The sequence below is a fragment of the Mus caroli genome, unplaced genomic scaffold (genome assembly GCF_978045245.1).
Source record: "Mus caroli unplaced genomic scaffold, Mus_caroli_1 scaffold_12, whole genome shotgun sequence".
In the NCBI taxonomy this organism is placed as follows: Eukaryota; Metazoa; Chordata; class Mammalia; order Rodentia; family Muridae; genus Mus; species Mus caroli.
The window spans coordinates 34,548,860-34,576,755 of NW_028227267.1; the positions used below are offsets into that span (position 1 = coordinate 34,548,860).

Sequence of the window (27,896 nt, forward strand, 5' to 3'; positions counted from 1 at the left end):
ATGATCTATGAGTTTTCTCCCTCTGTTTTCTTCCCCCCTCCCCGTGATGATTCTGTTTGTTATTTTGATTTATTTTATATTTATGCATGTTTTGCCTTCTGTAGGTCTGTGCAACACTTGCATGCCATTTCCCAAAGGCCAGAAGAAGTTATGGGGTTTCACCTGGAACTAAAATGACAGAGGACTGTTAGATGCCATGTGGGTCTTTTGAGAAACATATTCTCAAATGAAGAGCTATCTCTCCATCCCCTGATATGCACTTTTGTCATTCCTTGTGTGCTATATTAGTGGAATGTATCATACATATAGAAACTGTTTCTTGAGATATGTTTACTTTGTTGTAAAAAAAGTAGAAGCACCCATCTCCTTTCAGAGCCAAAGCAGTTTAGAATGTGATTTGAAGTTTCTCTTTGGATCAGAGAAGCAGATTTGGGGAACAGTAACACCAGGTAACAGGGACAAATCATAGTGCAGAGCCCATCACTGACACTACCACTGGAAAGCGGGCAATGCAGAGAATACTGGCATAAGACAATGGAGCTGGAGCCAAGATAAAATCTTGCAATTGTAGTGGCTCTGAAAATGAGATAGAGCCTTCCCAGATGGTGTCTGAATGGCCTCCTCCATTTCTTTACAAAAGGAAACAAGGCATTCAATTGAGTAGCTGGTGTGTACTGGAGATTCATCCTCTGCTTTGCAGGGTAGGGCTCTGATGGGAAAGCCTCTACCAAAGCACTGAATGGGTCAGAGGTGCTTAACCCTTAACTCAGTACTTCTGCTAGCTTTCTGATTCTGTACATTGCACACAATAACTCTCATAAAAGAATCCCAGTGTTTTGACTTAGTTTGACTGGCATACAGCACATGACATAATCTATACTTTATTATTCAGGACTACTCTCAAATGTTGTGTGAAACTAATTTCAGAACATCAATAACTTTTATATTTCTCGGGTCCTATTTCATTTTCTAATAATTTATTCAAACTTTCTTTAAAAGTCATGAATTAATCTGGAACTATCATTACACAGTTATTACATAGTTTCCAAGATGAGAACACACAGCATACACCTGGGACATTTTGAAGTGTGCTTTTCTGAGCCCCTTATATCTCAATTTTTCATAGTTTAAGAATCATTACATCAAGAAACATCGAGTTTCACAGACTACACCAAAGCAGAAGAAGAAAGAAATAGGAAATTCAGATATAATAGAATAATTATACACATCAAGGACAGCTGCAAAGCAGTCATGCACAATGAATTCTATACAGTGATTGTACAGGGCTAAGGTTAAGATAACGGGAATCACGTTTTAGTATGAAGAGCTTCCACAGGCTATTGAAATGTTTCTATCACAGCCTACATCAGGCAGTCCCTTATTTCAAATGGCAGGTACCCAGGAGGAAGGTATCTCCTGCTTCTCAAGAACACAGACACCATCCTTTTTTACAAGTAGCTGCTGCAGGCTCCTGAGAGGTTTCCATTGAGACCTGTTGTGGGCAGTGCATGCTCTAATTGCATGCTCTCTCTATCACCATTTAAATGTAAATATGCAGAGACCTACAGCCACAGCTGGCCTCCTTGGTTTTTCTAACTCTGGGCAACAAAAGTAAAAATAAAGAAGTACTGAATCTCTCAAATGGAGCACAGAGTCATATAATTACATGTGTGTATCTGATGGAGAGTTCTCAGTAAGTGAGCAGTGGGAAACTTGAGCTGCTGTGGGCTAAGACTTGGCACCCCCACCTACATAAAAGCCAGAGGACAAAATATGGAGTTTTTTCTCTCCTATCATGTGGGTCACAGGGAAGGTACTCAGGTCTCTATGCTTGGTTGCATTACCATTATCCACTGAGCCATCTCATCAGCCAGTCACCACAGACACAGAGCTTAAGAATCTATGTATTCATATTTACATTCGGGGTTATACCGCAACTATGAAAACTTTCCCCAGAGAATATATCTACTCAATTAAGGGCAATAAATGGAGTCTGGGAGGGATCTATGAGGAGGGTGGCAGGCTTTAAAACTTCAATGGAGCCTCACAGTTTTTTTTTTTTTTTTTTTTTTTTTTGTCTCCAACAAGTCTGGATGAGATGGGGTAATTTTTTCTTCTCTTTGACCTCCCAGTGCTATGATTGAACCTAATAATGTCCATGCTCCCTGAGTTACATTCCAGGCCTGTAACTTCATTCATCTGCTACAACAGCTACAAGGCAAGTAGCAATTTGAGACACCATAGTCAGTTTGGCTGCTACAAGATTGGTCCTTGAGAGTGGCTGAGAGAATGCTTTCAAGACTAGGAATATCTATCTGAAAGAGAAAAGGAAGTGTCTCACTTCACACTGCATACTCGGGAGAATTTAGTCCTTTAAAGACTGATGTCAAGCTGTTATCTACCTGCACAAATAGCATTAGTAGATATCAGGTTAAGCTACCTGACATCTACCAAGACAGTCAAGCACTACACTGAAGACCTACAATTAAATAAGGCTCAGGACCCACCAGAGAATTGAAAGATGGACAAGAAGAGCTGCATCACGTGATAATGATCGGTTTCCTGTGTGTTTACAGGTGTCCCTTTCTGTGTCAGAGGCAGCTTAGAAAGAGAAGGTGTCCAAAGACAGTGAGCAACTTAACCCATCCCCCAATCCTTCTCAGACTTCTGCTTAAAAGCCCTGGTTTGACAGCACCAGTTTGGGGATCCAGGGGATTAATTCCTTCACTCATTAAGTCTCTGACTCACAGTCTCAGAAATGAGATCTGTTCCAGGAGATCTTCACAAGCATGAAGCATCCACTGGAAAAAGTACTTCCTCAATAAACTCTAAGATCTAGTGTGGTTAAGATCTATATCAACCATCGCTCTCCCTTCCTAGCCTTGCACAGACATGCTCTCCACCATAGGCATGTGACCTCTATTTCAGGATCCATCCATTCAGGATAGTTTGAAGTTTCATCCCAACATTGGTTAGCTGGCCTTAAATTTTTATTCCTTCGTCCACTTCTACTCACTGAGGAACTTCTCAATTCTGCATTTCTTCAATTAGGCATTTCATGCCTAGTCTGCAGTGTTATCCTACATGAGAGGAGACAGATTTGCTCCAACCTTGACAATTTTATGGCATTATCTTGAACCCACAGGAGCTCTGGATGGGTGCCAGGTAACCTAGGAAAATTAGCATTCCATCTTCAAGCACCTGAACCTATAGGTCTCCATAAACTTCTATCTTTGATTATGGATGATCTTGTTCAATTAAAAACCACACAATCTGGAAGGACATAGAAGAAATGTAGAGTAGGGACAGGAAAGAAGGCTCTTCCATTAAGAACATTTGTTTATCCACCAGAGGACCCAGAGGGCAGCTAACAATCCTATTAATGAGTCTCTGGGTTGAACACCATGCCCTCTTCTGGCCTCTTCAGGAATTGCATGCATTTGGTGCACAGATGTGGTCCTGGGGGGATTTCTAGAGTCCCCTCTGGGCACCCCTAGGGTCCTGCCCTGCAGGCCTGGCTTGCTTGTTTTTTGCTGGTTTTGTGATACCAGGTGCGGGTTGCAGCAGGCAAAACATACATATAAATTAAAAAAAAATGACAACGTTCCAAATTCAAACAAATAAAACCCAAATAGGCTCCAAATGTGTAGTCACACTAATATTACCTAAAAAGAAAGCCTTGTCTCAACATGTCTGGGAAATCTCAACATGAGTAGAAGGAGGTAGTTTTCTGGAAAGTCAGTATTTCTGCTTTACAGTTATCACCAATGCTGTATATCAAGGAAGTGAGAGGCAGATAGCTCTGGGTTTCCTGATTTCTTATGAACCCCGAATGAATATTCATTTCATAACAAGCTTTAGAGCAATACAGTTGTGACTCTCATAATTTGGTCAGCATGCTTATTACAGGAACATGTGAATGCCATTTACCTTATTTTAGGGGTACCTAAATATATGACCTAAAGGATACAGCATAGATCCATTTTCTATCATGAAGTGCTTATACACAGAGTAGGATATGACATCCATGCCCCCCAAAATATACCCTTGTGAAGGACTGGCTGTCTGGGAATTCTCGATTTAGACCATGATGCCTGGAGTTTACAGAAAACCATCTCTGCCTGTGAATTCTGGAGCTCCAGGAGTGTGACACCATACCTGGCTAAAAACGCTGGGCTTGATAGTGTAGGATTTGAACTTGTTTTCTTTTTTGTTTGTTTGTTTTTTAATTCATAAAAGTGCAGACATTTCACTCAGTATGGATTTAAAAAGAATCTCTCTCTACTTAGCTGTATCAGTATATGCAGTGTATATGGCTTCAGCAAAATATCAAAATAGTGACCAGAAAAAAGAAAGAGAAAATAAAAATCAAATCTGCAACACCAAGGTAACCAAAAATTCTAATCCCCTAAGCAATCAAAACCAAAACCTACAGGGGCAGTTTAGTAGCACTGAATTACAACATGTGGTCAACCGTGAAGCAAGGTAGAAAGGCAGTTTCAGATGTAATAGCCCATCAAGACAATCATTGCCATGTTTCTTTGGGGGCTTTGTAGTTTAGACTTTGTAAGACCAAGGTCGACACATGTTACAGGATTTTGCTCAAAGTCTTTTAACTTTACTTAACTCAACTCCATTAAATATTCTTGGTGTTGGGTGAGGACAAGTATTAATTTACAGTCTTAGACATTTCCTCCTGAATGCTGAGCAGCTCTGGATGTGCTTCTTCCTTCTCTGAAGCTCTGCCTGGTGCAACCTCAGCAAGAGGGGAAGCCCATACACCTCTGTGTGGAAATATACTGCCCCTGCCGACCTGGAACATTATCTGACCTCTGTTCATGTCTTTCAACTCCTAAGAAGATGAATGTCTTCTTGATGTACAACAATAATTTTGTAGCATAAATATAATATAACATAACATAAACAATATAGTATAGAATACAAATTCTAGCAACCTAAGTGTTCTTAATGCTTTGTCCTGGAAGCACATAGCTCCCCTCCCCCTTTTCCTGACATGTACTACACACAGCAGCACAGACATGAGTATGGTATTGCTCCCTTCTCTCTGAAATGGCTGTTGAGCCTAATGAACTTAAAGCTTTGTTCATCCCCAAGTCTACACATTTTACATTAGCTGCAAATAGTGAAGTTTCTTAGGTTCTCAGCTTGGAGAATGATAGAAGCTCTTATTGTCCATAAACAGTTGTTTCTTATAGTGACCTTGTCCAACCCTACAACTTGGAGAAATGAATGACTGCAGTTATACACTAAAACCAGTAGAATTCTCTGAAATTTTCTTTTGCAACATGATTTACAGTTACACCTTTTCAGATGAACCTTCTGAAACTCTAAAAGGTATTCTATTGCTGCCACTCTGAGGATGAAATTTCCAGGGTTTGGACATGCCTCAACTACCTCTTACTCCAGGCCTGCTTCTCTCAGCCCCTAGCTCACTGGCCTCACAAAAATCAATAGTCTATAATTTATTAAGGGTGTCTTGGAGTATCCTTACAAACACAGCCAAAGGATGTCTCCCATGCCTTCTATTGGGATTTTATATTTCATAGCCTATGGCTCTTGGGGAAGACTTTTTATCCCAGTAGCATAACTCTCTCTCTCTCTCTCTCTCTCTCTCTCTCTCTGTCTCTCCTGGTGACTGTGTGTGTGTGTATGTGTGTTATATAATTTATGTATATGTAAAGTAATGTGACCCGTTAAGTCTATTTCAAACAATTTAGAGTTAATTTTTCCTACAAATTCCCTCTCCTTCTGTATTGTGCCATTTGTTCTAGTGATCTAGGTGGAGAGGCATGATGAAAAGCTGTTTCCCCAATGCAAAATGGACTGACAGAGTACTTTTCTCTTTTAAGTTGTCCTCTATTATATCGTTTAAGATATTTGCTGACAAAGTGACTATGTGAATATATAAAAAAATACATGCATATGTGTACAGAGACACATGAATACTTGCCTTCACATATACATGCACACACACATAAAAGAAAATATGAATGAACAGTACTGTATACTAGCACCTACAACAAGCACCTATCATTACACAAATATGACACATAAACATGCTCACAAACACCTGGGCAAAAACACATACACACACAAACATACACATACACACACACACACACACACACACACACACACACACACACACACACACCAATGAAAACACTGCTATATTACAGCCCATTTCCTGACAACTGAGGAAGTATTGGGACCTGAGCTGTGTAATAGATTCTTAAATTAACCCAACTTGTGCTGCCTGGGCCTGTACTGATTTCCTTGTCAGGAACTTTTTCCATGCAGATATTTGCTGCTTCTACAAGTATGACATAAAACAGACAAATGGGTCCTCTGCATACACAAGTGGGTCCACACAAGATTAAAGGTTCTAAAAGAGGGTTCCAAGAATATCCTCCAGCAAGCTCCAAGTGGAAATATATTCTGCTCTCTAAACCTAACTTAGCAATTTCTCATAAGACTCTGGTAGCACCAACAAAAACAGTTAGCCATAGATATTATCCAGTAGCTGCAATCAACAGATTACAGTTCATGACATATAATGCCAGGGCCAGGAACCAGGAGTGGGTAGGTAGGTAAGAAGGGGAGTGGAAAAGGAATTGGGGAGGTTTTTTTTTTTTTTTTTTTTTTTATGATGGGAAACCAGGAAACGGGATAATGTGAGTAAAGAAAATACCCAATTTAAAAACAAAGTTGTGCGTGTGCCCACGAGTACGCACGCGTGCACACACACACACACACACACACACACACACACACACATGTTAGTAATGTCAGCCAAAAAGAGGTTAGTGACTTAACATGCCTTGATTTTTCTGAAATGCAGCACTCTGCAAAACAATGAGGGGGAATCTGTACAGAAGCAAAGTCATGTCTATAATACACTCAGCAAAATAAAGTCAGCAAAGGGATGCAGTATAGGATTCCATGAATCCACTTGGTGAAGCCAGTAAGTCACTCATTAGATTCCAGGGGTAGATAAACCCCTGTGCAATGAGGCAAAGGAGTCTAAGTTTTATTTTTAAAATGCTTACATGTTTAACTTTTTATTACTAAAGACTTTAATTAGAAAACAATAAAACTGGAGACTGTCCTTCTGTCCTAGGAGTGTATTAGGCCCGAGGAGCTCTGCTCTGAGATAGCTGCCATAGAGAAGATCGGAGGACCTGGTTCCTAGATAATTCCGGAAGTGACATCCTGATTCACTTCTCCATACCATAGAGCTGGAAGGGGTTGCTGTCAGGGGTCCAGGAACTCCTCTGCCTAGAAAGGAAAGCTAGCAGTGACCAACTGGGAGGGGGACAAGAGCGTGTGTCTGGATTGGAAGTGGCCACGAAGGTCACATCTGGCCTGGTCTCCTGACCTCCTGACCCCAGGGTCTGAGTATCTCCTGTGATTCTTGCCAGCATCCACGAGGCAGGCAAGAGAAAGAGTGCTTTGTGAAGGCCCTGCAGCAGAAGACAGACACAGAAGTGGAGCTTCACGAAGAAGCTTGATCCCAGGGCCACTGGAGTCTGAGGTCCAGTGGATGGAGAGCCATGATAATCCAGGTAAGTTGGCTTCTGTGGTCCCTCAACCAACACCAATGCTTTTGCCCAATGTCAGGGAACCATCTTTGTGACTAGGGGGTGCCTGGACTCCTGCCCCTTGACCTCCAAGAGCCCCACACTCCCATCTTAGAATGATAGGCTGTTGTTTTAGGTTCCTAAGTGTTCTTTCAATCGGAACATCGAGATTCTTGGAGCCCCGTTTTGTTCATGTCTTCAGCTAGCTGTTTTTGAGCACCCCTTTTGTGCCCCATATCATACTCATATTCCAAGGGTACCATGCCGGCTTTGCGGTTTTTTCTCACATGGGTGGGCATCCAAACTCAGGATCTGGAAGTTGTAATGAATGAGGGAAGGACTGGGAAGGGGAATCTGAGGTCACATGGTAAGATTCGGAAAAGGTGGGCTGGACTATCTATGTTTTCATTCACTTTTAAGTGTTGGCAACATGGCTTCTCTTGGATTAGTAAGACATTAATTGTTGAAAAATTCAACTGTGGGTAACATGTAGCCCAGATTTCTTGGGTAAGACCACCACTAGTCTACCCCCTCCCTACTGCTTCTTTCTGAAGTTTCCTTCATGATGAGATAAAACTCATGAGAAGGCACAGTGAGCCAAGTTGTGTGTCTGACACCTGAAGTAGACAGCATTGACTTCCTCTTTGTTAATGAATTGGCACTTACAAAAACAAACAAATAAAAAACCCCAAAACACTAAAATGTTTGTATAAAATTATAGAAAATAGCACCATGATCTTCCTAGCTATGAGCAATTGAACCTCATAACAATTAGTTGAGACCAAACCATACAAAGATTTCTGCCTGGGAGGTGACAGAAAATTCAAAGATGCTGGTCAGACAGCTTAAACAAAACAGGAAGTCTCAGGTTCAGTGACAGACCTGGTTTCTAGGGAATATGTTACAGAAAGACTGAATAAAAAACAAACAAAACGATGCTGTCCCAATCAATCAATCAATCAATCAATAAATAAATAAAACAAAAAAAGAAAAACTGAACAAAATCTTACATAAATAACTGGACTTTCAACACACCCACCAATATATGTATTGGTACAAATATGCTTATGCCACACACAAACACATACTCTCTCTATAGATAGATAGATAGATAGATAGATAGATAGATAGATAGATAGATAGATAGATACCACACACAAACACATAGTCTCTCTCTCTAGATAGATAGATAGATAGATAGATAGATAGATAGATAGATAGATAGATAGATACCACACACAAACACATAGTCTCTCTCTCTAGATAGATAGATAGATAGATAGATAGATAGATAGATAGATAGATTGATAGATATAGATATATGTCGCTTTCTCTGTCTAAAAATCATAAGTGAGTAGAAAACTATGAGGAGATAACAATGGATGGTAGAGAAACAGTTGAATGAGGACTATGGAAGGCTTATGTTTAATGTGAGACGCTGGTCTCTGCTATCCATCCCTTGGGCACTAACATTTCTTAGGGGGCACAATTTTTAGACTAGGTTGAGAGTGTTAGTGAAATTTCATTCTTGAAGCCTCACATCTCTCACACCAACACTCAGCCTGAGAGAAGCTTTTCTCACATCCTGGTTGATCCAGTGAGCTCCAGAATATAAGCTCTAGGAAAGAACTCTAGCAACACTGACAGAAAACAGTCCTGACAAGTACCTGCTCAGGCTCTTTCAGTGTGAGCCAAGATTTAGGTCTGCGATGACACATCTGTTTGTAGACAAGGAATTGTCAATCCTTGCTTCTGTTGCTACATAAATTCCCAAAGGACATAATCAGAATCTACAGGAGACTACATTTCCAGTGTGCACCTAAAGTGATCACAGAGCTCATATGCTGTGCTGCTCAAAGTGAGGCTCCCTGTGTCTTCAGATCTTAAGTGGAACATACACACACACACACACACACACTCCCTCCCCCATAATCAAACACATTCAGAATGCCAAATGAACACACATTATCTGAGAGTATAGTGAATAAAATTTGATAAAAGCAGTGATGAACTATGGCCAATCCAGTTATACTGAGAGACAATATGTGGGACCAGGCCCCTCCAGCTGTTGACAGGACCAGTTGAACCCAAATTACTTCCAGCTTAACTGCAAACATGATTGGCCATGAACACAGTGTACTTTGCATCTCCCCAAAACGTATACCTGCATAGGATTCTTACAATGCATGATTAAGGCTCACACACTTCAACCCTTATGCCTAGACTGTAATTCATACCACAGGCTCTGATTTACCTTTGGAGAAATCAAACTGCCTGAGTCCCATTTCACTCCTATCTGAACTTGAAGTTCTGTGTCGAAAATCCATTCAGCAAAATGAATTTGGATGTGTGGACAGCCTGGTGTTTTAGCCTCCTGTGATATGAGGGAATCTGAGGTTAACAGAGAGGGCCCAAGACAGTCAGCAAAGAACTGGGCATAATGACTACCTGTTGTTCAAAGCCTTGTTAGTGTAATTGGCTAGGATTCCCTGGAGTTCGTCTCTCTCATTTTTGATCTTCTGGAGAAACCTTTTGTGATTCTCCATCCTCCTCATTCTATGCTCCTGCTTATTGGTGGTGGAGGGTTGGGGTGATGCTTTTCCAACAGACCATGTAGGTTGAGATAATATGGCAGGGAATGGAGACAACATGATTTTCCTTTTCTTTGGGGCTCTTGTGACATTATTCATTTGTTGTGTTTTCTTGGGTATAATCACACTCATTCTGTTGGAATTTTGCTTCTAGTATCCTCTGTAGTGTTGGATTAGTGGAAAGATACTGTTTGAATTTGTTTTTGTGGCAGAATATCTTAATTTCTCCAACTGTGGTCATAAAGAGTTTTCTGGGTATAGTAGCCAGGGCTGGCTTTTGTGTTCTCTTAGAGTCTCTGCAAGACATTTTTCCAAGATCTTCTAGATATTTTCATTTCTGGTGACAAGTCTGATGTAATTCCCATAGGTCTTCCTTTGTATGTTACTTGAGTTTTTTCCCTTATAGCTTGTAATATTTTCTTTCTTTATACTGTACATTTATACTTTTGTCTAATATGTGACAGAATGATTTTCTGTATTGATCCAATCGATTTGGTGTGTTGTACGTTTCTTGTAAATTTAAGGCCATCTCAGCTTTAGGTTAAGGACTTTTAAAAATGATATTGTTGAAGATGTTTTCTGGGTCTTTGAACTGTTAACCCTCACCTACTTCTTTTTCTGTTATTCTTAGTTTTGTTCTTTTTATTGTGTACTGCATTTGCTAGATGTTTTGAGTTAGGAGTTTTTTACTCTTTGTATTTTCTTTGAGTGACTTTGTAATATCATCTGTGGTATTTCCTTTGCCTGCAATTCTCTTTTCTATGTTCTGTTGGTGAGACTTGCATCTGTAGATCCTGATCTCTTTTGTAGGTTGTCCTTTTCTAGGGTTGCCACATTTGTGATTTTTATAACTTTATTTTTACTTTTTCTTTATTGATTTTGTTATGTATTTCCAGTCCAAATTTTATCCTCCTTCTCAGTTCCCCCTCCAAAAACCCCATCCCCTCCACTTCTAGCATTGCCTCTATTTATGAGGGTGCTCCTATACCCCCTCCTCCCCACACTCCTGCCTCAGTGCCCTGGCATTGCCCAACCCTGGATAATCATGCCTGTACAGGACCAAGGGCATGCCCTCCCATTGATGCCAGATTAGGCATTTCTCTGTTACGTATCCAGCTGGAACTCTGGATATCCCCTCATGTACTATGTGCTTGGTGGTTTTGTGCATGTGAGCTTTGTGGGGCTCTGTTTCATTGATTTTGTTGTTCTGCTTATGGGGTTGCAAGCCCCTTCTCTTCCTTCAGTCCTTGTCCTAACTTTACAATCTGTGTTCCCTCGCTCGGTCTCATGTTTGGCTGCGTGCATAGCATTTCAAGAGACACCAACTACCAAAAGTTGCAGTTATGAAGTAGCATTGAATAATTTTATGGTATGGCGGAGGGAGTATCACCAAAACCTGAATAAGTACATAAAGGATTTGCAGCATTAGGAAGGTTGAGAACCATTGCTGTATACTGATATACTGAATCACCTTCTGATTACCCATAATCCTAACTTGATATGAATGTTATCTATCGTTGTTATACTGTGTTTAGGGAAAAGCAACAAAAATGTTCCTCCACCTGTGGGAAAAAAAGGAGAAAGAGAGAGAGAGAGAGAGAGAGAGAGAGAGAGAGAGAGAGAGAGAGAGAGAGAGAGAGAGAGAGAGAGAGAATGAGAATATACCAGGCTCCTGACAGCATCAGATTTCTTGACATCAACAATAGTGACTTGGTTTGGTGTCTCCAGATGGAATGGATCCCAAGATGGGGCAGTCTCTGGATGGCCTTTCCTTCAAGCTCTGCTCCTCTCTTTATCCCTTCATTTCCTTTTGAGAGAAGGATTTCTGGATTAATACTTTTGAGATGGTTGGGTGGCCCCACCCTTCAAAGATTGCCATGCTTATCCAATAAATATGGTCTGTACAGTTCCTACTTCTTCTTTGTTTGGTATTTAGGCTAATGTCCTTCATGTTGGGTTCTGGGAATCTCTTGGGTCCCTGGCATCTGAGACTTTATAGTCGGTACACACAGTTCCCCCTCCCCAATGGCTACAGACCTCATTTCAAATGACTTTCCCTCTGTACTTCTTCCCCATCTCCTCCCATGTCCGAACCAGAACCTCCTTTACCTCCTACTCTTCTCTCCCTCCCAGATCCTTCTCTCCTCCTACTTCCAAACATTCTTTTCTTCCCCCTTCTGAGTAGAACTGTAGCATTCACACTTTGGTGTGATCTTCCTTCTTCTTCGGTTTCCCATAGTCTGTTAGTTGTATCGTGGGCATTCCATGCATTTTTTGAACAATTTCCACTTATCAATAACTACATACCATGTGTGTCCTTTTGTGACTAGGATATCACACTGAGGATGATATTTCAACTTCCAAACATTGGCCTTTGAATTTCATGAAGTAATGTTTTTAAAGCTGAGTAGTACTTCTGTACAATGTACCATATTTTCTGTATCCATTCCTCTGTTGAGGGACATCTGGGTTGTTTTCAGTGTCTGGTCATTTTAAATATGGTTGCTATGAACATAGTGGTGCATGTGTTCTATTAATATATTGGAGAATCTTTTGGGTATATGCACCATGGTGGTATAACTGTATTTGAGGTAGAACTATTTCTAACTTTCTCAGGAATTGCCAGATTGATCTCCAAAGTGGTTTTTCCAATTTGCTGTCCCAGCATGAATGGAGGAATGTTCTTCTTTCTTCACATTTTTGACAGAATCACCTGTCAGCTGAGTTTTGTTCTTGGCCCATCTGAGTGCTGTGAAGTGGAATCTTAGGTTCATTTGGATTTGCATTTCCCTGATGACTAAAGATGTTGAACATTTCTTTAAGTACATCTCAGCCATTCAAGATTCCTCAGTTGAGAATTTTCTGTTTAGCTCTGTACCCCATTCTTTAATAGGGTTATTAGGATCTCTGGAGTGTAAGTTCTTGAGTTCTTTATATATTTTGGATATTGCCACGTACTTTGGTTGAGTCAGTTTGACATAGCGAAACCTGGGAAGCTGACCTATGAAGCAATGAGTTTCAAGGAAACTCTCTTCCTGGAGTCTGGCACTTTCTCCCCTAAATCTTTATAAACCATAAAATCAATCTTCCATCCCCGAATTAGCCTAGTGTATGGATTCACGTGTGCTCTATTTAGTATTACCTTAATGTAATGACTTTTAAGATTGAATTCTAACATAGCTAAAGCCTTTCCCAGTGTTCTAAGTTCCCAGATAGCAGCAAGGAGCTTAAACTATTCAGTAACTAATTAAGCACTGCAATAAAACAATAAAGCACTAGCCATTAGCTCAGTTATCTGCAGAAAGAGATTGGAATTCTCACTGAGATAGAAATTCTTTTTACAGACTACATTCCATGCCAACAGCAAGTTAATATACTATACTGATAAATGGGAATTCTCCAGACGTAGATAAGAATTAAAAAGACCTAAGAATTCCAAGGTCCTTGACACTACTTTATTCCTGAGGCCAGGCAAGAGTTAATACCCCCCCCCAGCCCAATTAACAGTAAAGTGTGAAACTCTTGCCTGGCACAGGGCTGATCCAAAGCAGATGCTAATCTCTAATGTAAACATCATCCTTTTGAAGTCACTCCTCTTACATCTGGAGGGATGCTTATCTCTAATGTAAACATTTATCTGGTTACTATAAATTCTTTTTATAGTCACTCCTCTTGCACCTGGAAAACTTCTATGTACCCTATCTGCTATGTTTTACAATTTATGATATTCGCTGTAATATAATTAGTCTAAGTTCGACCAGAAAATTACATTCAGATTCTGCACAACCTCTCCTGTGTATGACTGTTTGTCACTCCATCCTAAGCTTTGCCCACCTACTCTAGAGAACCATTTCACACAGGCATGGGACCCAGAGGGTCTGCAGCAGGATACTAGCCCTCTATCAGACATAGGGTTGGTGCAGATGTCTTCCCAATATGTGTGTGCAATTTTGTCCTATTGACAGTATCCTTTGACTTACAAAGCTTTTGAATTTTATGGGGTACCATTTGACAATGTTTTTTGTCTTACAGCAGGAGCCATTGGTGTCCTGTACAGGAACATTTCCCCTGTGCCAATGTGTTCGAAGTTCTTTACTGCTCTCTCTTGTATTAGATTCAGTGTATCTTGTTTTATGTGGAGGTCCTTGAGTGACTTGGAATTGAGCATTGTACAAGGAGATAAGAATAGATCAATTTGCATTCTTCTATATGAAGACTGCCAGTTGAACAAACACCAATTGTTGAAAATGCTGTCTTTTATCCACTGGATGGTGTTGGCTCCTTTGACAAAGATCAAGTATCATATGAGTGTAGGTCCATTTCTAGGTCTTCAATTCTATTCCATCGGTCTACTTGTCTCTCTATACCAGTACCATGCCATTTTCATCACTATTGCCCTGTGGTATATTTTGAGATCAGGGATGGTGATTTCCCCAGCCATTCTTTTATTGTTAAGAATAGTTTTTGCTATACTGGGGTTTATGTTATTCCAGATAAATTTGAGAATTGCTTGTTCTATCTCTGTGAAGAAATGAGTTGGAATTGTGATGGGGATTGCATTGAATCTGTAGATTGTTTTGGCGAGATGGACATTTTTTACTATATTAATCCTGATCATCAATGACCATGGGAGATCTTTCCATCTTCTACAGTCTTCTTTGATTTCTTTGTTCAGAGACTTAATGTTCATGTCATTCAGATCTTTCCCTTGCTTTGTTAGAATCACACCAGGATATTGTTTGTGACTATTGTGAAGTATGTAGTTTTTAAAAATTTCTTCCTCAGCCTAATTATCCTTTGAGTAGTGGAAAGTTCCTGGATTGTTTGAGTTAATTTTATATCCATTGACATTGCTGAAGTTATTTATCAGCTGTAGGAGTTCTCTCCTGGATATTTTGGGGCTCATTTATGTGTAATATCCCATACTCCTCAAATTGTAGTGTCTTGAATTCTTCCCTTCCAATTTGCAACACTTTGATCTGCCTTTTTTGCCTGATTGCTATGGCTAAAATGTCAAGGACTATGTTTAATACATAGGGGAAGAGGGGGAAGTCTTTCCTTGTCTCTGATTTTAATGGGATTGCTTCAAAATTTTCTCCATATATTTTTATGTTGGCAACTGGATTGCTCTATGTTGCTCTTATTATATTCAGATATAGACCGTGACTTTCTGATTCTTCCAATGCATTTATCTTGAAGTTGTATTGTATATTGTCAAACAATTTTTCAGCATCTGATGAGATTATCCAATATATTTTAAGATATTTTATATAGTGGATTACATTGATGGATGTCCATAATGAGTCATTCCTGCATTCGTGGGATGATACAGCATCTAATGAGATGATCAAGTAAAAATTTCTTAAATTTATTACATAGTATATTACTTTGATGAATTCCAAAACATTGAATCATTCTTACATCCTATGCATGATGACTATTGGATCATGGTGAATGATCATTTGCATGTGCTATTAGATTCAGTTTCCAAGAAGTTATTGTGTATTTTTGCATCAATATTTTTTATGGTTTTTATATGCTCAGTCCACTGAATGGCAATATAAGAAGGTGTGGCCATGTTAGAGTATAGTGTGTGGTCAAGACCCTCACCCTAGCTGCCTGGACATTACTGTTCTATTAGCAGCCTTCACATGAACATGTAGGACTTTCAGCTTCTCCTGAATCATGCCTTTCTGGATGCATCCATGTGGCTACCTTGTTGGTACTTGACTGATCCTCTTAACCTGTAAGACATCCACATTGAATTGTAAGGGAAGCTGCAGTGCAGCCAGATTTGGAGGAGTCCCAAAACCCTCCTGGGACAACTAGTCATGGAGTTTGTTCAACAGCCATCTGTCTGCAGGAGTCAGGGTGTTGTTCAGAGTCACACTTCTTATCTAAAGCTTTGAAGAACCACCTATCTGAGGGCCAGAAGCTCTTGTGGGTATCTGCTGATGCAGAGTTAGAAACAGCTCTACTAAGTACTCAGCCTGATACACAGAGTCCTAAGGGGAGACACAGCAAATACAGAGGTCTGAAGGAAAGGACAAAGTACCCAAAATCTGAGTATCCAAGACTGTACCCTCAGATTAGAAAAGAGAACAGAAAAAATGGAGAGAGAACCCAATAAGTGGCAATGGGGAGAAGGGAGGCCAGGTGTTCCTGGTGGTCATGAACTGCAGAGAGTTCACAGCAAATTTCAATGTGGATTATGAAAGTAGAAAGTGTTCCCTTTGTTTTAGTACATTCACCTTGTTTGGGCAGATAATCCATGCAGGAAGGCTGAGAAAGGGCTAAGAAAGAAAGTTGACCTCAGAGAAACAGGAGGACTGGGGTTCTCTAGTGTAGTATACTGTAGTGTGGTGAGGGGCGGTGTGTTGTGGTGGAGTGTAGTGTACACTCGTGTAGTGTTTGCTGCTTGGTATACATGAGGCCCTGGGCTCCCTCTCCAGATTAGCCCACTTAGAGAAGCTGAAGTTAGAACATCAGTTGCCAGATTTTATGAGGGTGATGGTGGACTGGGAGTTGCAATCTCAGCTACCAAGGGATTACCTCTTCTATAGAAATAGAGTAGATGAGATAGTTCTTGTAGAGACCTGAGTAGAAGGAAGGAGATGGGGATTGTTAGATAACAGATGTCAAATTACAATAAGAACGAAGAAATTAATTCTAGTACTTAACATTGTAGAAGGGAAAGTTCAGTTCCCAGAAACTTATTATATTTGATGGAGAATTAAAGTAAAAATAGTTTCAAGTCTCCAAATGAGAAGATCTGACAGGGTGGACAAATGAAGAGACACTTCAGAAAAAGCATCTTAGGAGAGAAACTGTTTAGCTTACAGTTTCATGTGACTGCCCAGCATTGCAGGAAGTCGTAACAGCTGGTGCTTGAGAGTACTGGTCACATCACACTGAAATTCCAATGCAGAGACAAATGAACACAGATATGCTCACTAGCTCGCTTGAGTGCTTACTTGTGTTCAGTTCAATTCTCCACCTTTATGCATTTCAGGGCCTCCTCCCTGCCTAGGGAATATTGCCTCTGAGAGTGGGCTGTGGTTTTTGATATCATTTAATTTGATTAAGAGAACCAACCCCAAAGATATGCCCACAGGCCACCCAGGGAAAAATCCCTTGTTGAGATTCTGCTCCGAGATTGACTCCAGGTTGTTTCCAACTGACAATTAAAGCTAATCCTCACAGACTTGGTTACAGCAAGTCCTTGATTAAGAAAATCATTTCTATACTTCAGGTAAGCTGATCCTTTTAAATAAACCAGAAACTAGTTAAGAGGTTTTATATTCTGTCTATTTTGTAAAAGTATTTTACAACCCAACCCCAAGATTCTCCATAATCCATAATTTCTTTGCAAAAGAGTATTTAGCCACTTTAAAGGTATCTGATGAGATGAATATTTTCAGGGTTGTATGGTAATGGTCATTATACCTAGGAGAAGAAAATTAAAGAATGTGGAACAGCTTCTACCACAATACCAACCAACAAGAAAACATTAGGTCAAAATGAAAATGGGAGTTGAAAGCTCCCAATGAAAAGAAATGATAAATGATTTGATAGTTGTACATTGTGTTCTTATATTGAATCTTCACAAAGGATAAAGTTGCATGCCAATTGAAAATCTTTAACATTGCCAACAAACTTGCTAGACAAACACCAAAGTGATCTTGGTTAAAACATATTTTCCTATATCCAGTGCAGATATATAAAGAAGACATGTTCCCACAGTGGACAGCCAAAGTTGATCTCAGAGAAAAAGGAGGACTGGGGTTATCTAGTGTAGTATACTGTAGTGTGGTGTGGTGTGGTGTGCTGTGGTGAAGTGTAGTGTACTGTCCTGTAGTGTTTGCTGCTTGGTGTGCCTGAGGCCCTGGGCTCCCTCTCCAGTTTAGCCTACTTAGAGAAGCTGAAATTAGAATATCAGTTGCCAGATTTTAGGAGGGTGATGGTGGACTGGGATTTGCAATCTCAGCTACCAAGGGATTATCTCTTCTATAGACATTTGGTGGGTTGCAATGGGCCAAATATCTCCAAGTAACTGCTAAAGAGTAATAGATATGTTCTCAACACACAGAAAATAATGAGATAGATGCCTGAATTGATGGTTGTGCCAGATACCATCTTCTTCAGCAATGTGGTCTGACCATTGACTTCCAGAGAGGAAGGAAGAGCAATGGCAGCAGTCTTTAATGATTGGGGAGTGTGTATGAGACTCAGTGATGAGCAACTCCAAACAAGATAACGAAAACCTGGCCCTGGGCTTTTCATTGGGTAGTATATTATGTTCAGGGGAGGAATTGTCAGAGCATAATAGGGTATTTTCATTTAAACCTCCTTTATATGGGTTTGTGTATTATAAAGCTTCTTAAATTGTAGGCTTACAGGTGGCCTTTCAAAAGTCTGCAGTCAGTTATCCCACCTCCATACTACTTCCTTGTCTTAGTGTTGTTTTGCTTTCTGGTCTGCAGCACAGGTGTGGGAAACCCACTGGGCAGACCAAATGCAGACATGGTAGATTGTATGTATCCTAAGCCCACTGTCTGGTATTGACCTGGATTGAAATGCAAGTACACTACTTAGGGGGTGGAAGAATGTAGCCTTGGGCACGGGAGGCGGAAGCAGGGTTCCCTGACACCTTGGAGTCCATTTGACAATGAAAACCACAGGCAAGAGTAGAGAATGCAGGTTCTGAATTCCATGGGCCTATGTTAAGGAGTCTGGGGACAGGGACCCAGGAAATCCTGGACATCCAGACAGTGCTGGGTTGCAGGGAGTTTATAGCAGGTTAGAGCCTGCTGGCCTGCAAGGAGACCAGGCCAAGGGGTTCTCAAAATCTTGGACATGCAGGTACTGCTAGAAGTCACAGAGGAGCTGAGCATGTAGGAGGCCAGCAGGCTGAGAACTAGCCCTGAAAACAGGGAATGGGGAATTCTGGGTTAGCTCAGAGGTGGCTAGTCCAGGAGTATTACGGGGCCTTCTGTTGGAGACTTAGATGACATGGCTCTGTAGGCAAAGGTTTTTTCTCCATATAACCCACAGTTGGTTTGATGAGAGAGACAGTCCTTGGTTCTAAACTGTTTATTGATTGTTTTTCATGGAAATGAAAGCATAACATGTCTTGAGGTTAGACTAGAAGGTAAGCACCTTCTGAGGAAGGAATGTCCAGGAAGGGAAACTTATTGACTAAACCCTACCATCTTCTAGGTACCTCATTAGTAGGGGGAACCCTATTCTGTTCTAAATGACCACAGGCCATGTCCCTATGTAGAGATTTTGGTCCCATGAAAGAGGCCTTTTAGGAAGCAGGTGACACTTTTGCCATCTGTTGTGGGTCTGGGACTTCCAACCCACTCAACCTTACCAAATTCCTGACATGGTGGTCTACTGTCCCAGGTCTTTGAGTTTTATTGATGTGAGGAGACACCAGGACCAAGGCCACTTTTCATTGGGACTGGCTTATAAGTTCAGAGGCTCAGTCCATTGATTTCAAGGCAGGAAGCATGGCAGCATCTAGACAGACATTACTTTGGAGAAGAAGCTAAGAGCTCTATATCTTATTCTGAAGGCACCAAGAAGACTGTCTAACTGGTGTTTAGTAGGAGGGTCTCAAAGCCCACCCTCCACACTGACACACTGTTTCTAACAAGGCCACAACTCCTAAAGGTACCACTCCCATGATCAAGCATATTCAAGCCACCACACTCCTCTGCAATCTCCCAAGATATTTACCTCACTCAGTCCTACTGTTTTCCTTTTTTTCTCCTTCACCAATTATGTGTTCTATTATTTTCTTGAAATATCCTCCTATAACCCAACACTAGTGCATTACCTTCTATGGATACTGCAGTTTAAATACACATCTCTAGACATTCAAAGTTACCATCAACATAAGACACATCATGTGGTATTTGTCTTTTTGGGTCTGGGTTATATCACTCAGAAAGATTATTCCTGTCTCCATCCATTAACCTGTAAATGTCATTTATATTGTCACAGTTCATTACCATTTTGTATATGAACCATATATTCATTATCCTTTCATCAGTTATATTTAGGTCTGGGTTGTTTTGATGCCCTGCCTATTGTGAATAAATCAGTAAGGAACATGAGCACACCCAGGTCTCTGTCTTAGGATAATGCCTTTGGCTATATGCCCTGGAATAGTGTCTGAGTCTGTGTTCACTTGCTAGAAAGAGACAACAGGACCATGATGGGTCCTTTTAAGGAGAGCATGTAAATGGGGGTCTGCTTACCATTTCAGAATTTTAGTACATTTTAGTCTTGACAGAATCATGCACAGGCAGACATGGTGTTGGAGAAGTAGCTTAGAGTTCTGGATCTGGATCTGCAGGAAGCAGGGATACTGGCCCTGAGCTGGCCTTTGAAACTTTAAAGCCCACCCCCACAGAAGGCCACAGCTCCAAATTCGATCAAATAGTGCTATACCCTTTTGACCAAGTATTCAAATCTATGAGCCTATAAGGGTTCTTCTCATTCACACCACCACCAATAGTACAGCTGGTTCATATAGAAGATCTATCTCTAGTAATGTTTTCCAGAACATTTCTCCTGGTTTTCGTAATGACTGTACAGGTGAATATATGTTCTCTTACCCCACACTCATGCCAACAGTTGTGGTCCTTAGTCTATTGGAATAGCCATTCTGACTGCAGTAAGATACAAGGTTAAAACTATTTTAATTTGCATTTTCCTATGAGGAAGGATATTAAATGTGTAAATACATATCTATGATCCATTTCTTTCTCTTTCTTGAAGATTCTGTTCAGTTTGACAAAACATCAGAAGGGAGTATGTTTGAGACCGGGACTCTCTAGTTAACCCTGCTGTCCCAGAATCTAGTACATAGACCAGACTGTCCAGAGGCTCATGCAGTTCTTCTTGCCTCTGCCTTCTGACTGCTGGGATTACAGGTGTGCACTACCATGTACAGCCATAGAACATTTTGAAATGTTTAAATTTATAATGTTTTAATATTTAACAGGCAGGTTTTCTGGTGTTTGGTTTTAAACACCATCCAATTGTCTAGAAATGAACTCTCTATCATATGTACACTTAGTAAAGATCCTCTCCCATCTTGTAGCTGATCTTTGCATTGATTAAGAGTTTCTTTTGCTTTCTTATTCACTGTTTTATTGCAAGGACACATCTTGACCAGGATAACGTATAAAGAATATATTCAATTGGGGTTGGCCAACAATATAAAAGGGTGATCCAGGATTGTCAAGGTGGGGAACGTGGCAGTAGGCAGGCAGGCATGCATACAGGCATCATAAAAATAGAGGAGTAGATGAACTTGTATCTGATACATATAGAGGAGGCAGAGGAAAGAGATAGATAGATACAGATTGACAGACAAACAGAAAGACTGAGGCAGAGACGGAGACAGAGACATTATAGACTGAGATATAGAGAAAAAAAAGAGAGAAACATAGTGAGATCAACAGAGACAGAGAGAGAGTGACAAAGACAGGGACAAAGACAGAGGCAGGGATTGGCATGAGCTTTTGAAACCTCAATGCCAACCTCCATTGTCACAACTCCTCCAGCAAGTCCATATCTACTAGTCCTTTCTAAAACTCTATGAAGTAGGTATCAAACATTCAATTATGAAATGAACTTTGAAGGTCATTTTAATCCCAATCACTTCATTTATAATTCAGAAGATTTTAATTACTCAGTGTGAATATTTTTCTTTCCTGAGATGTATTAGAGAAATACTGTTGTGTTTCTAATTTGTTTGTCTGACGTGGTCATCCACAAGAGAGTACATTATGACTGTAGCTAAATTTTTGACTATAGAGATAGAGCATGGATACTTTTTCCCTCCTGACATCTGGATCCACATAGTTTGATACATTATCCACATCAAAAGCTCAATTTTATGTGGAGATCTGGCTGGCTGGGCACTACTTATGAAGCCTAAACAACATAATACTTGAAGAGTCCCATTCCTGCCTGAAACTTCTAGTGTTACAGGACTATGTATGAACCACACATAAATGCAGAATATCCTTATAATAGAAATAATTAGAGATGATGTTTTATCCATAACAATACACTAATTTTATTCAATAAATTCTTAACGTGGGGAGTCAGTTTATACAAGATATAGACTTAGCAAAATGCAAATTAATTACATTAACAAAAAGATAATGAATATATAATGAAACTTCAAATGAAAACACAGGAAAACCAAAGACCCAAAGAAATCAAAACTCTAACCAAAAACCAAACAAAATAATTAAGCTAAGCATCATTCTCTTGCTGCAGATGTTCAGCACAGACCCACAGCCTGTTGCTGGCCTTGGTGAAATAGTGCAAAGGCAGTCACTGATGGTAATAATCTGTTGAAGATGAATATAGGCGTGCCTCATTGGGGTGGGTGTTCTGCTGATGGACTAGTCCTTCAAGGCTAACATGAGAGATGTTACAGATGATACCTCAAAGTTTTTCAAATTCACATGACTGACCACTATGAATTATATCTTGATGACCCAACAGGACCTGCCAAAATTGGCATTGTCAGAGTCCTGCTGGATGCCCAGCAGATCTTGATGTATCTCAGTACTTCTCTGAAGCCTTCCAAACAGGCAGTCTTGCTGGATGAGAGGCTAGACAAAATAAAGGCCTCATTACCCATAGCAAACTAAAAAAGAAGAAAATGCAGCCCAAGATTGCCATGGTTACAAGGATTAGATGCAATGGTGGTTAATTTGCTTTGTACATCCAGTGCTCCTGGTGAACTGTTGTGTCGGAGCAAGATCTTGACCTGGTCTCTGATCTGTTTGAGCTTCTGCAGAATATTTCAGACCTATGGGAGGAAGAGAAAAAAGCCTGGTGAGATCCTGCCATGTCAGCGATCCAAGAAACACCAGCTTTACTCATCAGGATAATCTAGTATGACCTTTCATCTGAGATCTTTCCTGTATCCCCATAGGAGAAGGGGCAGAGAGCACCTGGGCCTGGATGTTTTTCTCAAATGTAAAAAATTGCTTGACACTGAATTGTGAACTACACACTGTGCTGGAGTTAAAGTAAAACACCACATTTCTCCAATAGTCTAAATGTTTATATTGAAAAATAAGTGTGTATCAGTGTCTGAATCTAACATTTGAACAGAGGCCTTCTAAGGAGCCTAGCAAACTTTGAAGTGAAGGCTCTTATTATTTCTGGAGTGCAGAATCCTTCCTTGGCTCTCCTTGTGAACTCCTATATCTGGGAATCCCCAGAGAAACCATCTCACAGGAAATCCATGCACACTGAAAAGATACTGTAATCAGCAAGAGTGTGCTTCCTGCAATTCTTCCCAAGGGTAAGCATTGAACTCTAAAGGGGATACTCATGAAGGAAAAAAGAAAAGCAAAACCAAAAACCAATTGCCCTGCTATGTGTATGGCTCCTTAGATACTGCCATCCTGTACTAGTACTTCATCTCGGAGACATCGAAAGGACACTGCATCTTTTCAGCCAAGCCATGACACACACGCACACGCATACACACGTACACATACACAATAAAATTGGAGCATGCCCTTCTGTCCTAGGAGAGGACAGGCCCAGGCCCCTGTGGATGAGTTGCCATAGAGCAAAACAGAGGGCCTGATTCCTAGATAATTCAGGAAATGGCATCCTGAGGCACCTCTCCATACCATAGAGCCTCTAGGGGTTGCTGTCAGGGGTCCAGGATCTACTCTGCCTAGAGTGGCAAGCTAGAGGTGGCCAACTGGGATGGGGAGGAGAGGGCATGGCAGAAATCCAATTTCTTCAAAAGAGGGTAACTCCACAGGAAGTCTTGGAAATGATCACAGAAGTGTAAAACTGGATGAGACATAGGAGAGAGCCTGGATAAGGTGCAGGATGGTTACATAGGCTTGACTGTCTTTATGATTTCACATTAGGGCATTCTGCCCATGATGCTTCATTCATCCTACCTCCTGCTGCTTAGTATGGTGGTCTTTGATCTTCTGGCTGCCTTCTTTACATAGTATTTTTGTTGCTATGTTGCATTCTTCCAATGCAGTCTGATCCCATACCAGCTGTCTGTTCTCACTCCTCAACATCCTGACTTTGTGCTGGATGAGCTTAGATTCAATCAGGAGGTGGCAGTTCCTGAAGCTGAGCCACAAACAAAACATGGTGATTACAGGCAGCATCCATCCATCTTCCTCCCATTCCTCCAAGCACCATTCCTTCATCATGGGCCCTGATCCTCAGACAGCCCCAGACAAGTATCCAGATTGGCCATAGAGGGAGATCAAATCCAGAGGACTGCCACTTTCCAGAAGTCCCAAGGTACTTTTGAAAACTCTGACACCAACAGGGAACTCATGTATCTCTCAGAAAAGAACATGGTGTCTATATGTGCTTATGAGTCTGTGGTATTAAAAAACCACCTGTAGGTATAGGGCAAAATTCTCTAGGAGTGAAGAGAACCAAGCATCATACTATCTTTCTATGTTTCTCCTGGAAACCCCTTCTATAAATCTACTTTCAGAGCTCAAGAGGTCCAAGGTTGATTGATATCTCCATCATGGTAGAAACCTTTCAATCTTGAGGATACTGTGTTGGAAAGGACAGTGACTTGAGGGGCTCCCAGACTCTTCACACTTGGTCAAAATGAGTCTAAGATGTTAAAATCTTAGTGCCTCATTTGAAGGAGGCAGGCTTCCTCTTTAGAGACTAAGAGTATAGAACCTGAGCCCCATGTTCGTTCAAAGACAAGGATTGTCAGACATATCCTGGGCCTAGTTCTTGGGTCATGACCCTGTTAGTCACTCACCAGTAGAACTGATTTTCTTTAGTCAACTCCTTGCACTTGGACAAGGCCTCACTGATGTCCTGGGGCATTCTCTTCAGGTCAGTCATCACCTGGTCATGTTGCATCTCAAGCATATATGTCTCAAAGTTGATCCTGTGGGAGGGCATGGCCCAAGCAACAAATTGTCCCATGAACTAAGGATACAAGGATCATTTCAATTCAAGCTGAATCATGTACTACCCTACCCCATATATACCACTGGACCTAGCTCCTTATTACCTTTTCCACTTGGTGCTTATTAAAATTATTGCTCTTCAGCTTGGGCCATTAAGCCCAGGGAAGAAAAGGCAGGGTGCTGATCTGCTTCAGCTCCCTGAAGGGGTTTGAAAGAATAGACTGACTCTCCCAGAACTTTCCAGGAATCTGTGTCACAGGCCTGGGTCCACGTTAAATCTGTATGATTCTCCTCCTGGTTTTAGACAAGGAATTCCTAATCCTTGGTTCTATTGCTACAAAAATTCCCAAAGGACATAATCATATCTACAGGGAAAAGCCTTTATAACACACCAGGAGATTCCAATGTGCATTCACGGTGAGCACAGAGGTCAAGTCCTCTGCTACTCAGAATGAACCTCCCTGGCTTCCTCACTGTTATTGCCTGGAAATGGAGTCAGGCAAAACTCAATGATATATCACATGACACAGACTCTCTAGATCTTAAGCTGCACACACAGGAACACACACACACAGGAACACATACACACCGGAACACACACATCCACAAAGGCACACACAAGCTCACATGCAAACAGTATCTCTCTCAGTCTCTGTCTCTCTGTCAGTATCTCTCTCTGTCTCTATCTCTTTTACACACACACACACACATACTCACACACAGACAGACGCAAGACAGAAGATACACACACACAAGACACACACACACACAATCAGAATGCCAAATAAATAAGATGATTTGGCTTTATCTGAGAGTATAATGAACAAAATTTGAGAAAAGCAGTGATGAACTGCAGCCAATCCAGTCATACTGAGAGACAATATGTGGGACAGCCCGCTCCAGCTGTTGACAGGACCAATTGGATCCAAATTATAGCCTGGTCAGTTATGGAAAGCATTGGCTATAAACAAACATTACCTAGCAACTCCCACACACCAACACCTGTGTAAGCTTCTTAAATGGCAGGATGAGAGCTCACATATTACTACCTTCATCCCCAGACTGTGATTCATGCAACAGCCTCTGAATTACTTTTGGAGGAATGAAAAGTGCCTGTGACCCCATCTCACTCCTATCTGACTTGAAGTTCTGTGTCGACAGTCCAATCAGCAAAATTAATTTGTATATGCAGACAGCCTGGAGTTGTAGTCCACTGTGGTATGAGGGAATCTGGGCTTAACAGGGATGGCCCAAGATAGTCATCAGAGAACTGGGCATAAAGACTACCTGTCATTTAAATCCTTGTTAGTATAATTGGCCAAGATTCCCTGAAGTTCTTCTCTGGCATTTTTTATGTTCTGGAGCTCTCTTTTGAGCTTCTCCAACCTCTCGAGTCTCTTCTCCTGCTCATTGATGGTGGGGGTTTGGGGTGATGCCTCCCCAACAGAGCCTGTAGGTAGAAAAACACTAGTAACCTTGTAGAGATAATAGGGCAGGGAAAGGGAAACCATGCTTTGTCCCACACAGAAGCCCGAGGAAGAGGAAAATCTAGAGACACCGAGAATCCCTGATAGTGCATCATAGGTTTCTTCAAGCTGGGCTCCTCAGCTAGGTCCCTGTTCACAACCACCATCACTAAACATATGCCTGACTTCCTATTGTAATCGCCCTAGCCCTGAAATGCATAAGCTGCCCCAGGCAAGAATAAGTGGTTGGCATTTGTATATGCAGACAGCCTGGAGTTGTAGCCCAGTGTGGTATGAGGGAATCTGGGCTTAACAGGGATGGCCCAAGATAGTCATCAGAAAACTGGGCATAAAGACTACCTGTCATTTAAATCCTTGTTAGTGTAATTGGCCAGGATTCCCTGAAGTTCTTCTCTGGCATTTTTTATGTTCTGGAGCTCTCTTTTGAGCTTCTCCAACCTCTCGCATCTCTTCTCCTGCTCATTGATGGCATTGTCAGCTCATATCTGACAACAAAGTCTGTACCTATTAGCATACTAGCCAACATTTTTCTAGTCTTCTTCAAATGCATGAGGAGAGCTCATACACTACTACAGGAACACCAGACTATGAATCAGTCCACATCACGTGTGTTCCATACCAAAGTGTCTGAGACCTTGATTCATAGGCAGGGGAATAGCCCTCTCTGTTCTTGGCATCACATGCTCATGTAACCTAGAGGAAACTATATTAAGATGAAGTGCATGAACACTCTATCCTGAGAACACCACTTTTCTATTCTCACAGAGCTTGCTCTGCATAATTTTCCATTCAGGAGGAAATTAAGATCTCTCAGCAAAGAAAGTGCAGGCTTTTGAATACCAGGCTGTCTGTTAAACTAATCATCAGATATTCTAGACTCTGGTTCTACCATTGAAGAATCTGAAGTATCCAGATCACAATCCCTATTCCTGGAAGGACCAGCTGAAGCCCACAACCTCTCAGCAGCTCCCCAAACCTTGCCCAGGACTCACTGTGCCATCTCCATGACCAGTTGTTTCTTGCCCTTTCCCACCATGACGGGCGGCCGGACTCTCTCTGCCTTGGTCTGGTGTCTGTGTGTATTCTATTCTCTCTCCCAAAAACCCTGAGGAGCATGGACAACATGCCTCCTTGGGAACCCATGAGGATCTGAAGGAATACCCCACAAGCTGCTCTGGTTACCACAACACTGGTGACATCACAGAAGATTCTAGGGTTCTCTTGGATACAAGAGATTGTCTGGGAAGT

At 41.1% G+C, this 27,896-nt stretch overlaps 1 protein-coding gene and 1 long non-coding RNA gene across 2 annotated transcripts in view; one reads left to right on the top strand and one right to left on the bottom strand.

Annotated features, from left to right (window-relative positions):
- Positions 1 to 27,896, top strand: part of LOC147001682 (uncharacterized) — a 143,879-nt gene that overhangs the window by 59,702 nt on the left and 56,281 nt on the right. The window lies entirely within an intron of this gene.
- On the bottom strand, positions 17,029 to 27,791 carry LOC147001685 (disks large homolog 5-like). The gene is made up of 5 exons (XM_085828999.1): positions 27,641 to 27,791; positions 26,449 to 26,611; positions 25,008 to 25,139; positions 24,160 to 24,343; positions 17,029 to 17,103 (listed from the first exon to the last, which is right to left on the bottom strand). Exons 1-5 carry the CDS (start codon positions 27,789 to 27,791, stop codon positions 17,029 to 17,031), a joined length of 705 nt encoding a protein of 234 aa, XP_085685125.1.